General features: G+C 46.5%; 1 protein-coding gene across 1 annotated transcript in view; it reads left to right on the forward strand.

Moving 5' to 3' along the window:
* Positions 1-10951, forward strand: part of ndufaf2 (NADH:ubiquinone oxidoreductase complex assembly factor 2) — a 224662-nt gene extending 213711 nt beyond the window's left edge. Inside the window, 1 exon segment of the mRNA XM_038790988.1 lies at positions 10581-10951. Within this exon segment, the coding sequence (XP_038646916.1) occupies positions 10581-10832 (252 nt within the window). The 3' untranslated portion in view covers positions 10833-10951.
* The last annotated feature ends 4766 nt before the right edge of the window (positions 10952-15717 follow it).

Here is a 15717-nt window from a genome sequence, read left to right on the forward strand (position 1 = left end):
TACACTGTACAAGAGATGGATGAAGCGGTTATTTTTTGCAATTTACATGTTCCTTTTCGACACCGCCGCTTCTCTCCCCCCCCCCCCCCCCCCCCCCTCATTTTCTATTGTCTCCGGGTCCTATCCTAGGCTCTTCACTTCTCCATAGATGGTTTATTTTATTGTTTGTTTGCTCGTATAGCTTTGTGAGGGGCCCTTTGGTCCCCATGTCCGTCACTCCCTGGGTTCTCTCTTGGATTTCCTTGGGTCTCTCACCCCTGTTGCCCCCCACCCCCTCTCTGTCTGCTTTCTGTGCCCTTGGTGGTTCCCATGTCTCTCCCTGCCACCTCCCACTGTTCTATCCATTGTTGGCTTCAGACAGGTCTTGGAACAGGTTGATGAATGGCACCCTCGCTTTGTGGAGGCCCTCATCCGACCCTCGGATGGTGTATTGGATCTTCTCCAGATGGAGAAATTCCGACAGGTCTGCCAGCCAGTCTGCAGCTGTGGATGGTGTTGCTGATTAGGGAAGCAAAGGCTAGGACATCGGCGCTCTTCCCCATATGAAGTTCTAGCTGGTCCAATTTCCTGAAGATAGCCATTCTCGGGCACGACTCCACCCCTCAACCTTGGACATCGCCTCGAAGAATGCTGTCCAGAACCAGACAAGTCTGGGGCATGCCCAAAACATATGGACGTGGTTGACCGGGCCTCCCTCGCACCGTTCACATTTGTCCTCTATCTGCAGGAAGAACCTGTTCATTCGGATTCTAGTCAGGCGTGTTCTGGGCACCACTTTAAGGTGCATGAGGCTCAGCCTTGCGCAGAGGGAGGTGGAGTTGGCCATGCTCAGTGCTTCGCTCCAGAGTCCCCACCCTACTTCCGTCCCTAACTCTTCCTCCCATTTCTCTCTTGTTCCGTCCAGTGGTGCGCACATCATTGTCATCTGTATATGTCCCTGCAGTTCCCTTTTTCCATCCTGTCCGCTTCCTCCAACATTGTATCTCTTGGGGTTTGACAGTACCTCATCATCTCCTTGCAGAGAAAGTTGTTGATTTGTAAATGTCGGAGTTCCTGTCCATTCGGTTGTTCCAGTCTCTCCGTCAGCTCTTCTAAGGTCACAAGTCTGTTCCCCATGTAAAAGCCCCTGACCGCTAGCATCCGGTGCCCGTAATTGGAACCCCCCACAAATTAGCCCGCTGTGCCAGCTCATTCACCTCGCTTTTCCCTACATTCAGCTTGTACCCTGAGAACCCTCCAAACCTCCCCAGCAGGCCCATAATCCTTCCCATACTCTCCAACGGAACCTACTTTCACCTCCCTAGTGTTTCCCACCTCAGCCCATTAGCCTCCAGATTTGATTAGCCTGATGCTCTCCTACCATTCCCCACTCACTGTAAACCTTAGCCTATCCAGCACTCTCCAACCACATTCTAGCCTGCAGCAAGTTTTGCTTGCACATCATACCAATTTTTTATTGATTTACATTGCTTCAAATTCATCCCTAAACGACTTTGCCACTCCCAGTCTCTGACCAGGCTTTTAAATGAACATGCCTCCTAATCTATTTTTGGCTTGGCATAAAGGATGTGATTTAGTTTTTAAACAAGAGTTCATTCTGGATTGGATTGGATTGGATTTGTTTATTGTCACGTGTACCAAGGTACAGTGAAAAGTATTTTTCGGCGAGCAGCTCTACAGATCATTAAGTACATGGGAAGAAAAGGGAATAAAAGAAAATACATAATAGGGCAACACAAGGTACACAATGTAACTACATAACACTGGCACGGATGAAGCATACAGGGTGTAGTGTTAATGAGGTCAGTCCATAAGAGGGTCATTTAGGAGTCTGGTGACAGTGGGGAAGAAGCTGTTTTTGAGTCTGTTCGTGCGTGTTCTCAGACTTCTGTATCTCCTGCCCGATGGAAGAAATTGGAAAAGTGAGTAAGCCGGGTGGGAGGGGTCTTTGATTATGCTGCCCGCTTTCCCCCGGCAGCGGGAGGTGTAGATGGAATCAATGGATGGGAGGCAGGTCCGTGTGATGGACTGGGCGGTATTCACGACTCTCTGAAGTTTCTTGCGGTCCTGGGCCGAGCAGTTGCCATACCAGGCTGTGATGCAGCCCGATAGGATGCTTTCTATGGTGCATCTGTAAAAGATGGTAAGGGTTAATGTGGACATGCCGAATTTCCTTAGTTTCCTGAGGAAGTATAGGCGCTGTTGTGCTTTCTTGGTGATAGCGTCGACGTGAGTGGACCAGGACAGATTTTTGGAGATGTGCACCCCTAGGAATTTGAAACTGCTAACCATCTCCACCTCGGCCCTGTTGATGCTGACAGGGGTGTGTACAGTCCTTTGCTTCCTGAGGTGCGGTTCTGGCACCCTCAGTGGGGAACTCCCTGCCAAGGCCGCACTTAGCCGCATATCTGCACTAAGGAGCTCCGACGAGTGTCGCTTCAAATGGCACCCCATCTCCCGACTCCCCAACTCGCCCCCCAGACCCCCCAATGCTGTTGTGGGTCCTCGAACCCCCCTGCACCCCACCACATACCAGCAGGGCACCCACGGGCTCGATCCCGGCATGGGAAAATGCCAGCTTCGCACTGGCACCCTCGCAGTGCCCCTGCCAGCCTAGCTGTGCCACATGGGCACCCTGACAGTGTCAGAGTGGCACCTGGGTGACACTGCCAGGGTTACAAGGTGGCACTGCCAGTGGCACCAACAGTGCCAGTATGTCAGCTTTGCCTGAGGCCAACCTATCGAGGGGCCTCCGATTGCCTGGGCAACCCACCCATTTGTGGGGTCCAGTGGTAAATGGCGCCTGGCTTTGGTCTCCTCTGCAAGGCCAGTAGATGCCGGGTGGCCATTCGATCTGGCAGCAGCACAGCTAAATGAGCTTTTAAGTGAGCATTTAAAAATGGCACCCAGATCTCTTCCTGCAATCGCGAGTGGAGCTTGTTAGTGCAGGAAATCAGGCAAAGTTAGGCCTCAGCGGGTCGTTCCTCACCAAGGCCTAGAAATGAAGCGGAGTCCCATTTAATAAGCAGGGTGGTTCTCAGCACTGGAACTCTCAGCTAAATGAACCCGACATGGGATTCTGTTTCATTTTCGTTAAATTACGCCCGAGGCAACTCTGTTTTATCCTAAAGTAAGCACAGCCTGAAAAGTGGTGGTGAGAGACTCAGTGGTAACTTTGAAATGGGAATTGGAAGAATACTTGGAAGAAGAGAAAATTACAGGGCGATGGGGAAAGTAAAGGGAATTGGGAACAACTGAAAAGCATCAGGAACAAATGGTCCTCTTCTGTGCTCCAAGATGTTATAGTCATTCAGAGAGACTTTCCAGCCGATCACACCAGTGGAATCTTCTAGTCCCGCCCGTGCAACAACCTGCAGCGGCAAAGGGTGCATTCAATAGGGAATCCCGCTAATAACGGTGAGATCAGAATGGCGGGCTGCCACTGCCACCACGAAACACATGGCAGATTGCGTGGAAAATCCCACCCAAGATGGCTGGTAAATTAGTAACATTTACCTTCACCTCTTGGTGAGCATTGTTCGTCTTGGATACGATTAAAATATTTTGTTCTGCCGCATTGTACCCAGTTTTTCAGTCGAGTGGAGTGGTGGATGCCATAACAAGTTAGCACATCTTTTGCTCCACTATAAACTTGCTGATGATGAAAAATAACTTCTGATTTAAAAATGGGGAATGCTTATTTCTCTTTATAATTTGTAGTCCATCAATGAAGTTGCATTTTTTAGAATTTCTTCAACGGGCCATTAATTTCAGAGAAAAACCGGAAAAGTCTGGGTCCATAGTTTGTGCTGGCAAGCTGCAGTTGAAAATGGTGTCCCAGAAAGTGTAACATGAAGTCTTGCTTTGATTGTGATCAGCTCTTTGGAAAAAAAATGTAATCATAGAATTTTGATGTGGCGAATTTGTGGTAGCTGAATCATATTATTATCAAATTAGAATCATAAGTTGTTTGATTCCATCACTAACCCCATGAACTCAAATATACACATCCATTAAGGGAGCAAATAAATGACTTAGAATGATTTCATTTAAATGCATAAAGACTTTAAATGGAAACTGGGAATATGTTGAGTCTTTCATGGAGTGCATGCAGTATCCTTTTTTTGTGTGAAGGTGTGGATCTTTTTCCATTCGCCACAGGTTGTGTCAAAGCCCTGAATGAACCAAAGTTTTGTCCAACTGAACATCAGCAAAACAGAGGATAACCCTGTTGATTCCTGTCAACAACTCGAGTCTTTGGCTTTGATTCTATCAACCATTCCAAATTCCACAAAAATCTTAAGGATGATACTCGACCCAGAAATACTGTAAACTTCTCCACATTGCAGATCCAATTTTTTCTCAAATTATTCCAGGTTTTTGCCTCACTGTTCTTTCTGGAAGTTCATCCTCTGAATTGATCATTCCCTTTGTGAAGAACAAACTATTGGTATTGATCCTAAATTTGCTCTGTACTCGTTTGAATCCCTGTTCCCTTTTACATCTCTTGCAGTTTAACTTTCTTTTTATTTTTTCAGTTCTCTTAACTTCCCTGAATACCCCTGTAAGACACTCGTCCGACACCTCTTCCCTTGATAGAAAATTCTTCATTAGTTCAGAGCCTTGACGTTTAAGTATTTAGTCCTGTTGTTCTCTAAGCTGCCTCTAGTGCTTGAATATCTCTCTTCTGTTTCAACAACAGAACTGGAATCAGTAGTCAAATTGTGGTCTGAGCAGAAACTGTAGTTTGATCATAACTTCCTTTGACTTGTATTCTAATGTCTTGCCCATATAGTTCATCATTATATTGGCTTTGTCAATTGATTCTTGGCATCAGTTGGACATGCTGATGTCAAGAAGCATACGATTCCTACAGTACAGTAGAACAAAGAAAATTACAGCACAGGAACAGGCCCTTCAGCCCTCCCAGCTTGCGCCGATCCAGATCCTTTATCTAAACCTGTCGCCTATTTTCCAAAGATCTACTTCCCTCTGTTCCCCGCCCGTTCATATATCTGTCTAGATGCATCTTAAATTATGCTATCGTCCCCGCCTCTACCACCTCCGCTGGCAAAGCATTCCAGGCACCCACCACCCTCTGCATAAAAAACTTTCCACGCACATCTCCCTTAAAATTTCCCCCTCTCACCTTGAAATCGTGACCCCTTGTAATTGACACCCCCCACTCTTGGCAAAAGCCTGTTGCTATCCACCCTGTCCAGACATCTCATAATTTTGTAGACCTCAATCATGTCCCCCCTCAACCTCCGTCTTTCCAACGAAAACAATCCTAATCTACCCAACCTTTCTTCATAGCTAGCACCCAGTAGGAGGCCATTTGACCCATCGAGTTTGCACCGACGCTTCGAATGAGCACTTTGACCAATACCAATGTCCACCCCACCCTATCCCCGTAATCCCATAACCTAACCTGCACATCCCTGGACATTAAGGGGCAATTTAGAATGGCCGATCCACTGAACCCACACATCTTTGGACTGCGGAAGGAAACTGGAGCACCTGGAGGAAACTCACGCAGACACAGGGAGAACATACAAACTCCACACGGTCACCCGAGGCCGGAACTGAACCCAGGTCCCTGGCGCTGTGAGGCAACAGTGCTAGCCACCGTGCCGCCCTGAAAACCTACCAAAATTTGCAAGTTTCTTTTGACCTCAACTTTAGTTATTTCAGTACCATCCATGGGAGTGTTTGTGTGACAAATGCACAGCACCTTATATCTGACTTCATTAGTTAGATATTCGAGAATTAACTGTGAATCCAGAATTATACTGGTGTATTAAGCAGTTTTATCCAAAGAGAGTGAATGACTAGAGATGACACAGCCAGAGTTACCAGGTCAGATAAACGTCAATAACATTCAGGTTTTTATGTCCTGCTGATTTGAGGTTCTAAAGGCCATGCAAGCAAGGAGGATTGTGGGGATGCAGTAGAGTGGAAAATCTGAGATCTGAAGGGAACCAAGGAGTTGATAAAACTGGAACAGTTAAAGCTAATGAGCGGAATTCTCCGCTCCCCACGTGGCGTGGGAGAATCATGGGAGGGCCTCGACGCCCCCCGCGATCCCCCAGCCCCCGGCTCGGAAAAATTGCCGCTCACTGTTTTTAACGGCGATTCTCCGAGCCTGATGGGCCAAGCGGCCGGCCCTTCACGTCCGTTTCACCTGGTCGCTGCATTTGTGAAACGGGCACCGTTTGGGGCATCCAGGGGCCCAATTTGGACGGGAGCACCGCGACTTTGCTCCGAAGGGGACAGGCCCGCGATCGGTGCCCACTGATCGCCGGGCCTGCGTCCAAAACGGACGCATTCTTTCCCCTCCGCCGCCTGGAACCGGCAACCCGCGCATGCACAGATGACATCAGAGATGCGCCGTTCGGGTGTCATTTCCGCGGGGGCCCGCTCCTAGCCCCCCGGGTGGGGGTGAATTATGTGCGGGGAGCGGTCCCCGAGGCCGTCGTGAACCTTAGCCGAGTTCACAACGGCCTCTGCGATTTTTGGACCCAGCGGAGAATTCTGCCCAATATTTGTGCAGCCAATGCATTCTAGTTCATTTTGAAAATGTCTAATTCAGCACAGCTTCAAAGGTTTTTACTTCTGTGGCTACAACAGAAGAACATTCAGCTGGCACACAGTTGACTGATATGTGAGCCCTGAAGATCAATGGCTCACTGGGTTGGAAGAGGAAGAAAGGGAAATTTATCCTTTCCAATGATGCTAAACGGAGTGTTCTAGAATGATGGATATGCGGTGATATTGATATGTTGTGTTTCCAAAGAAAATAACACACCTGTAAGTGAGAATTGTGAAGGACCCCAAATAGAGGAACTACTGTGCTAGAAAATTCTTCACTGATAAATTAATTAATTCAGTGTCCCCAGTAATATTTGCTTTATCCATCTACTAACATTTTGAACAAATTATTCATCAGAACATAAAAATCTAAATGTCTCCACAGTCCCAGAAGACCATAGGCTGCTCTTCCCTTTGACAGTTGACTGGTGGTGATTTTTTAAAAATGTTTCAATAACAATAATCTTTATTGTCACAAGTAGTCTTACATTAACACTGCAATGAAGTTACTGTGAACATTCTGGCACCTGTTCGGGTACCCGGAGGGAGAATTCAGAACGTCCAATTCAGCTAACAGCACGTCTTTCAGGACTTGTGGGAGGAAACCGGAGCACCCGGAGGAAACCCACGCAAACATGGGGAAAACGTGCAGACTTCACACAGACAGTGACCCAAGCCGGGAATCGAACCTGGAACCCTGGCGCTGTGAAGCAACAGTGCTAACCACTGTGCTATCGTGCTGCCCATTGGCAGTCTGGGGCAAGACCAGAACATGTAGGCATGGTTAGCCGGGCCTTCTTGGCACCGTTCACATCTGTCCTCCACCCCCGGGAAGAACCTGCTCATTCGGGTTCTGTTGAAGTGGGCACTATGTACCACTTTTAGTTGCATTAGGCTAAGCTTTGCGCAGTGGGGGTGGAGTTTACCCTGTGAAGTGCTTCATTCCAAAGTCCCCACCCTATTTCAAACCCAAAGTCCTCCTCCCACGTTTCCCTTCTCTCGTCCAATTGGGTGTCAGCCCCCCTTATCACTCGTCCGTACATGTCGCTAGTTTCCTTTGCCTAAAATATCTGCGTCCAGCAATTCCTCTAGTAGTAACTGTTGTGGTGGTCATGGATACTTCCTTGTTTCTTTCTGCAGAAAGTTTTTAAGCTGTAGGTACCTGAATTCATTGTCACCTGCTATATGGAATCTTTCTGTCAGCTCGTCAAGCGTTATTACCCTGTCATCGGTGTACAGATCCCTAACTGTCAACGTCCCCCCATCTTGCCTCCACCTTTTTTGAAGGCAGCATCAGTGAACACCGGTGCAAACCTGTGGTTGTTGAAGATAGGTGCTTTGTCGGCCATCTCGGTTAAGCCAAAATGTCGCTTCGGTTTCCTTCCGTGATTCCACGACTGGAGTGTTGCCACCACCACTGGGCTGGTTGAATGCTTCTTGGGTGGGGATGGGAGTGCCGTCGTGGCTAGGGCCGTGAGGGAGATCCCCTTGCAGGAATCCTCCTCAGTGAGCACCCATTCGGCTTCCAGCTCCTTCATCCACCCCTTTATTCTTTCTGCTGTCGCTGCCCACTGGTAGTACTGCAGGTTTGGGAGGGCTAGTCCCCCCATGGATTTTGTTCTCTGTAGAACCTTCTTTGGGATCTGAGCATTCTTTCCTTCCCCACATGAACGCCATAATTAGTTTATTCAGTGAGTTGGAAAAGACCTTGGGGATATAGATCGGGATGGATCTAAGTAGGAAGAGGGCAGCACGTTCATTTTGATCATCTGTACCCTCCCCGCCAGGGGGAGCAGGTCCTTTTGTACTTCCTCTGTCAGACTGGTCAGGTTCTACTTGCGGACCCCTATCCAGTCATTGGCGATTTGGATCCCAAGGCGGTGGAATTTGTACCGGGCTTGTTGAAACAGCAACCCCACCAGCTCTGCGCCTCCCCCTTGCAGGTTCATCGGGAAAATCTCACTTTTGCTCATGTTGAGTTTGTAGCCCGAGAAGGCTCCAAAACTCTTTCAAGAGCGCAATGATTCCTTCCAGGCTGCTTTGTGGGTCCGAGATGTAGAGGAGCTGGTCATCCGCATAGAGCGAGACTCTATGTTCTCTGCCTCCAATTCTTTACAGTTCGGAACACGTTTGCTAAATGCTCTATCGCTAGGGCGAACAGCAGCGAGGATAGCAGGCATCACCAGTACTTAGAACTGGTGATGTTTGTCCGTACGCTCACTGTGGGAGCGTTGGACAGAAGCTTCACCCAGGAGGTGAAACCTGTCCAAAGCCCGAACCACTCCAGTACCTCTATGAGGTACTTCCATTCAACTCTGTCAAAGGCCTTTCCTGCATCCAGGGAGACGATCACCTCAGGTGTTCTCTCCCCAGATGGGGTCATGATCACGTACAGCAGGCGCCTGAAGTTTGATGTTAGCTGTCTACCTTTGACAAAGCCTGTCTGGTCTGCGACCACCATGGTACGCAGTTCTCTAGCTTTTTGGTTAGGATCTTGGCCAGTATTTTTGCGTCTATGTTTAGTAATGAGATGGGTCTGTAGGAACCGCACTCGGTTCGGTCTGTTTCTTTCTTAGGTATAAGTGAGATTGAGGCTTGTGCCAGCGTGAGCGGCAGTATGTCCCTCGCCAGTGAATCTGTGAACATCTCCCGCAGGTGCGGATCCAGTACTATCACAAATCTTTTGTAGGTGTCCGCCGGGAACCCGTCTGGTCCCGGCACCTTGCCCACTTGCATGGAGCTAATACTCTCCATGATCTCTCCCAGTTCTAGCAGGGCTTCCAGGCCCCTTTTCCTGTCTTCCTCCACAACTGGCATGTCCAGTTCATCACGGAACTCCTTCATCCCTGAGTCCCCTACTCTGTGGTGTACAGCCCCTGGTAGAAGGCCTCGATGGCGCTTTGTTAACCTTGTCTAGATCCATTACTAATGTGCCTCTGCTATCACTAATTTGTGCGATCTCCCTTGTGGCTGCCTGCATTCTCAACTGGTGCGTCAGCAGGTGGCTGACTTTTCATCGTGCTCGTATAGGGTCCCCCGTGCCTGGCGGAGTTGGAGCACTGCTCTCCTTGTGTAGAGCAGGTCAAAGTCCATCTGTAGCAGTGAAACAGTCAGGAAGCATGTACACTTGCAGCAATTATTTCAAATCACTAATAAAGCAGTCAGTGAATTTGTTTCTTCAGTTTATTCATTTTCAAATTCGAATTCCTGACTCTTAAGGATTCTTCCACGAAGGATGTCAGTTTAAAGTATAAACCTGCTTGTGACAATAAAGATTATTATTATTATTATTATAGGAGCTTTATGGTCAGGGTCTCGGAGTATCGCCGGTCCACCTCCAGTATGGAGTCAACTAGCTTTTGCCTAGCCACCCTCTCCTCCCTGTCTCTTTATGCTTTAAAAGTGATGATTTCTCCCCTGATGACTCGTGGTGATTTAGGGCAGCACGGTAGCATTGTGGATAACACAATTGCTTCACAGCTCCAGGGTCCCAGGTTCGATTCCCGGCTTGGGTCACTGTCTATGCGGAGTCTGCACATTCTCCCCGTGTGTGCGTGGGTTTCCTCCGGGTGCTCCGGTTTCCTCCCACTGTCCAAAGATGTGCAGGTTAGGTGGATTGGTCATGCTAAATTGCCCATAGTGTCCAAAATTGCCCTTCGTGTTGGGGTGGGGTCACTGGGTATGGGGATAGGGTAGAGGTGTGGACCTTGGGTAGGGTGCTCTTTCCAAGAGCCGGTGCAGACTCGATGGGCCGAATGGCCTCTTTCTGCACTGTAAATTTTATGAATCTGAGGGTCACCACACCTCAGTCGAGTGGCAATGTTGAGCAGGCTGGCCTTCATGAATAACCTTAGCTGGTACGGGAATTGAACCCATGCTGTTGGTGGTGCTTTGCATCACAAACCAGCCGTCCAGCCAACTATGTATTAGAACTATGCATTGTTGAAATTTTTACCTGAAAGTATAATCTTCCATTTGTATTTGCAAAGGAAATTCTGCGCAATGAAGAATATAGAAAAATGATAAAGATACATGCCCATGAGGTAGAACAGAAGGAGGAGATGAGGAAAAAGAAAGAATATGAGGACGGTCTCGTTGCACAGCCAGTTCAAACTGAAGTCAAAGGACACGCCTCTGCAACTTACTTTGGGAAGGATAAGATATCTCCAGATCCTTCAAGCACAGCAAAAACCTTCCAGCCTGGAGGCTGGTTTCCAGAAACTTCAAACAAGAAAAAATAACACATGTATATTTAGTGGTTTAAAAGATTATTTATCTGAATATCAGGCATATAAACAAAGGAATTGTGTACACTTGCAGCAATTATTTCATATCACTAATAAAGCAGTCAGTGAATTTGTTTCTTTAGTTTATTCATTTTCAAATACAAATTCCTGACTCTTAAGAATTCTTCTACAAAGGATGTCAGTTTAAAGTATTTCTTAGGCTATTTATCTATTACTGTGCGCTAATTATTTTTACATCTGTTTTTCTCTGGGTATCTTGTACCATCTCCCAGGCATTAGGACAGATTGTTTGAAATCTTTGCTTTAATCTGATTTGCAATAAAATTATTTAGACAATCTCAAATATGCAAAACAGAAATTTATCAGAACAGTGGTCTAATGAAAATAAACTAATCCTCAGCAAAAAATGTAAACATTATATGCACATGTATTGCAGACTTGTGTTTTACCTGAAACCGATTGCTAAGTTGCACTATGTGCCCAACTCTCAAACTTGAGTTAATGAGCCTGATGTAAGTGCAAGGAAGTTCTCTTTAACTCACAACTCTGAGTTGTGTAATCCAGTTTGTTAATATTGAATCATTTAATAGACTGGTTGTAATGAGATGCTACAGGATGATGCATATTAGGGACTGGTTTAGCTCACTCGGCTAAATCGCTGGCTTTTAAAGCAGGCCAGCAGCACGGTTCAATTCCCGTACCAGCCTCCCCGGACAGGCGCCGGAATGTGGCGACTAGGGGCTTTTCACAGTAACTTCATTGAAGCCTACTCGTGACAATAAGCAATTTTCATTTTTTCATTTCATTTTCATATTGTAATATCATCTGAAATTGTATGCATTCTCATTTCAGCTATTTTTTGTAAAACTAAAATTATTGAATCCCAATACATGTTTGAAGTAAGTCGCTTTCAAATCAGTCCGAGATAATTTTAGAGATGACTTTTTGCCAATGTCTTGTTTGAAACTTAAACTGCCATTAAATACTGCACATGGGAATTGCATAGTTTGCTTTTCTCTGTTCAATTTTTAATGTTTCTCTGCTGGTGCTTAGTTTTCTGGTCTGAATATTTAGTTTCCATTCTGCTGGTAAGAATTATAAGTAACATAACTTTACGCAAAACGTGCAATTTACCAAAAATAATTTTGTTAATTTGTAAATAATGTACTGTATACAATAGTTGGTAATGAACCACCACCTCTATTGTATATTTATAGACGTCCACTTAATCCAACGAATAACCAGGTGCTCCAGTTTCCTCCCACAGTCCATTTAGGTGGGGTTTACGGAGATAGGGCGGGGTAGTGGACCTATGTAAGGTGCTCTTTCGGAGAGTTAGTGCAGACTCAATGGGCCGAATGGTATCCTTCTGTCTATAGGGATTCTAAGGATTAAGGCTATGGGATGAGGCCTTCATTTGATATGTTAACCTCAATCCCCGAGTATTTAGTCAGATTTAGTCATATTCAGTTATCATTTTAAGTTGCTATCTGATTTTTTTCTTGTCCTCTGTAGGTTTCAAAAACCATTGCCCCACTTCAAGTAATTATTCAAAACTCTTTATGTTGACTGACCCACTTATGGGGTAATTGACTCTCACTGTATGTGTCGCCAAGCATGTATTTAACCACGGCTGATTCTCCTCCGGTGCACCTGATATGCATTCAGCAATTCAACCAATTAAAGTGAACTAAATTAATAACTCTTAATCCCAACATCAGTGTTTGTCTCCCAACAGGGATACTCATGGTTCATGGCTTTTTGGTCCATCAAATTATGTAGGTTTGGAATCCCCGAGAAGCGCTAATCTACAAAATACCAGTGCCCGTGGGAACTAGGAAAACAGCCTTTGAGACCAACAGATAACGTTGGTGAGATTGAATATGTTTTTTTAAAGAATCTTAACGGCCACTTTGTTGCAGTAAATGTGCTGTTTTCGTGAATTGAGTGATGGGGATTGGATTGGATTTGTTTATTGTCACATGTACCAAGATACAATGAAAAGTATTTTTCTGCGTGCAGTTCAAACAGATCATTTAGTACATGAAAAGAAAATACATAATAGGGCAACAAAAGGCACGCAATGTAAATAGATAGACACCGGCGTCGGGTGAAGCATACATGAGTGTAGTAAAAATCAGATCAGTCCATAAGAGGGTCGTTTAGGAGTCTGGTAACAGCAGGGAAGAAGCTGTTTTTGGATCTGTCTATGCCTGTTCTCAGACTTTTGTATCTCCTGCCCGATGGAAGAAGTTGGAAGAGTGCATAAACTGGGTAGGAGGGGTCTTTGATTATGCTGCCCGCTTTCCCAAGTCACGTTCTTCCTGTGGGTTTCTTCCGGGTGCTCCGGTTTCCTCCCAAACGTCCCGAAAGACGTGCTGTCAGGTAATTTGGACCTTCTGATGCCGGAATGTGGCACTGGTGGCTTTCCACAGTAACTTCATTGCAGTGTTAATGTAAGCCTACTTGTGACAATAAAGATTATTATTATAAAATTATTTGAGGATGTAACTAGTAGAATTGATGAAGGGGACCCAGTGGATGTGGTATATTTGGACAGTCAGAAGGCTTTTGACAAAGTCCCACAGAAAAGATTAGCGTTTAAAATTAAAGCGAATGGGATTGGGGGTAGTGTATTGAGATGGATAGAAAAATGGTATTAATGGGTTGGAATTAATGGATCTTTTTCAAATTGGCAGACTGTGACTAGTGGGGTAACGCAGGGATCGATGCTAGGACCCCAGCTATTCACAATACATATTAATGATTTAGATCAGTGTTTTTCAAACTTTTTTTCCGGGGACCCATTTTTACCAACCGGCCATCCTTTGGGACTCAACCCTGCCGACCTTCGCGACCCACACTGGCCAACCTTCGCGACCTGCGCTGGCCGGTCTTCGCGGCCCATGCCGGCCGACCTTTTTGACCCACGCCAGCCAACCTTCGTGGCCTACACCGGCTGACCTGCGCGACCCACCATTTTCTCTTAAATTGTTTGCTGCTGACAAAAATGGAGGAAATTGTTTTGGGTCCATTTGGCCCTCGTACACGCTCCTCCAATGGAACCTGTTGGATGAAGGTGAAGCCTTCCGCTGTCGGAAAGTATGGAGTCTTCACCTGTCCAAAGTTCTGCATTTTTTATCAAATAAACCCCCCCCCCGAACTTGTAAAAAAATAAAATGAATAAAATAAATGAAAAAAATAAAAATAAAAGGAATAAAATAAATGAATTAAACCTCCCCAAACTTGTAAAACAAAAAGCTGCGACCGTTTAAAAAAAAAAACGCGGCTGCACACCGCATGCGTGGCCAATGATCTGGCATGCATGCGCAGTGCGGCCGCATTTCTTTTACATTTTGGAGGCCGCTTCCTGCATCAAACTTGTCCAGTTCTGTTTGAATTTTGTAGGTTTCTATGAGATTCCCCCTCATTCTTCTAAACTCCAGCGAATGGAGGTGTTGGTTTAGTACAGGGCTAAATCGCTGGCTTTGAAAGCAGACCAAGGCAGGCCAGCAGCAAGGTTCAATTCCCGAACAGGTGCCGCAATGTGGCGACGAGGGGCTTTTCACAGTAATTTCATTTGAAGCCTACTTGTGACAATAAGCAATTTTCATTTCATTTCATTACAATCATAACCGGTTCAATCTCTCCTCGTACGTCAGTACAGCCATCCCAGGAATCAGTATGGCAAACCTTTCCTCGGATAAGGAGACAATTGCACACAATATTCCAGGTGTCCCTCACCAATGTCCTGTATAATTACAGCAAGACATCCCTGCTCCTGTACTTGAATCCCTCGCAATGAAGGCCAGCATTCCATTTGTCTTCTTTACCGCCTGTTGTCCTGCATGCTTACCTTCAGAGATTGATGTACGAAGACATCCAGGTCTTGTTGCACGTTCCCCTCTCTTAATTTATGGCCAATTAGATAATAGTTTGCCGCCTTGTTTTTGCTACCAAAGTGGATAACTTTGAATTTATCCAAATTATACTGCATCTGACAAGCATTTGCCCACTCACTCAACTTGTCCAAATCACAGTGAAAGATCTTTACATCCTCCTCAGAGCTCACGCACCAACCCAACTTGGTGTCATCTGCAAATTTGGTGATGACATTTTGTTCCCTCATCTAAATCAGGCATAGTCAAACTCGAGAGCGCGACCCGTGGGTGCGTCGCGGGAGGGTCACGGAGCCGTCTGTCACGGCGCTCCCGATCGTGCAAATCTGCGCACAACAGCTGCAGTGTGTGTCCAGAACCAGAGATCACAGTCTGAGGCTATGGGGTGGACCATTTAGGATAGAGATGAGAAGTTTCTTCACCCAGAGAGTAGTGAGCCTGTGGAATTCATTACCACAGGAAGTAGTTGAGTCTAAAACATTGTATGGTTTCAAGAAGCAGTTAAATATAGCACCTAGGGTGAAGGGAATCAAAGGATATGGAGAAAGTGGGATTAGTCAATTGAGTTGGATAATCAGCCATGATCATAATGAATGGTGGCGCGGGCTTGAATGGCTACGCCCTGCTCCTATATTTTTTCTATGTGTCTATGATGATGTGGGTGACCTTGGGCGGGATTCTCCGACCCTCCCCACCCTCCAGGTTGGAGAATCGCCGGGGGGCGGCGTGAATCCCGCCCCCGCCGACCGCCGAATTCTCCGGTGTCAGAGAATTGGTGGGGGCGGGAATCGCTCGCAGTGCCCCCCTCCAGCGATTCTCCGACCCAAAATGGGCCGAAGTCCCGCCCATTCTATGCAGGTCCCTGCTGGCGTAAGTTAGACTAGGTCCCTTACAGGCGGGACCTGGCGGCGCGGGCGGGCTCCGGGGTCCTGGGGTTGTATGGCCTCCTCCTGCTCCTATATTTTTTCTATGTTTCTACG

Source organism: Scyliorhinus canicula, chromosome 3, assembly GCF_902713615.1.
Source record: "Scyliorhinus canicula chromosome 3, sScyCan1.1, whole genome shotgun sequence".
Taxonomy (NCBI): domain Eukaryota; kingdom Metazoa; phylum Chordata; class Chondrichthyes; order Carcharhiniformes; family Scyliorhinidae; genus Scyliorhinus; species Scyliorhinus canicula.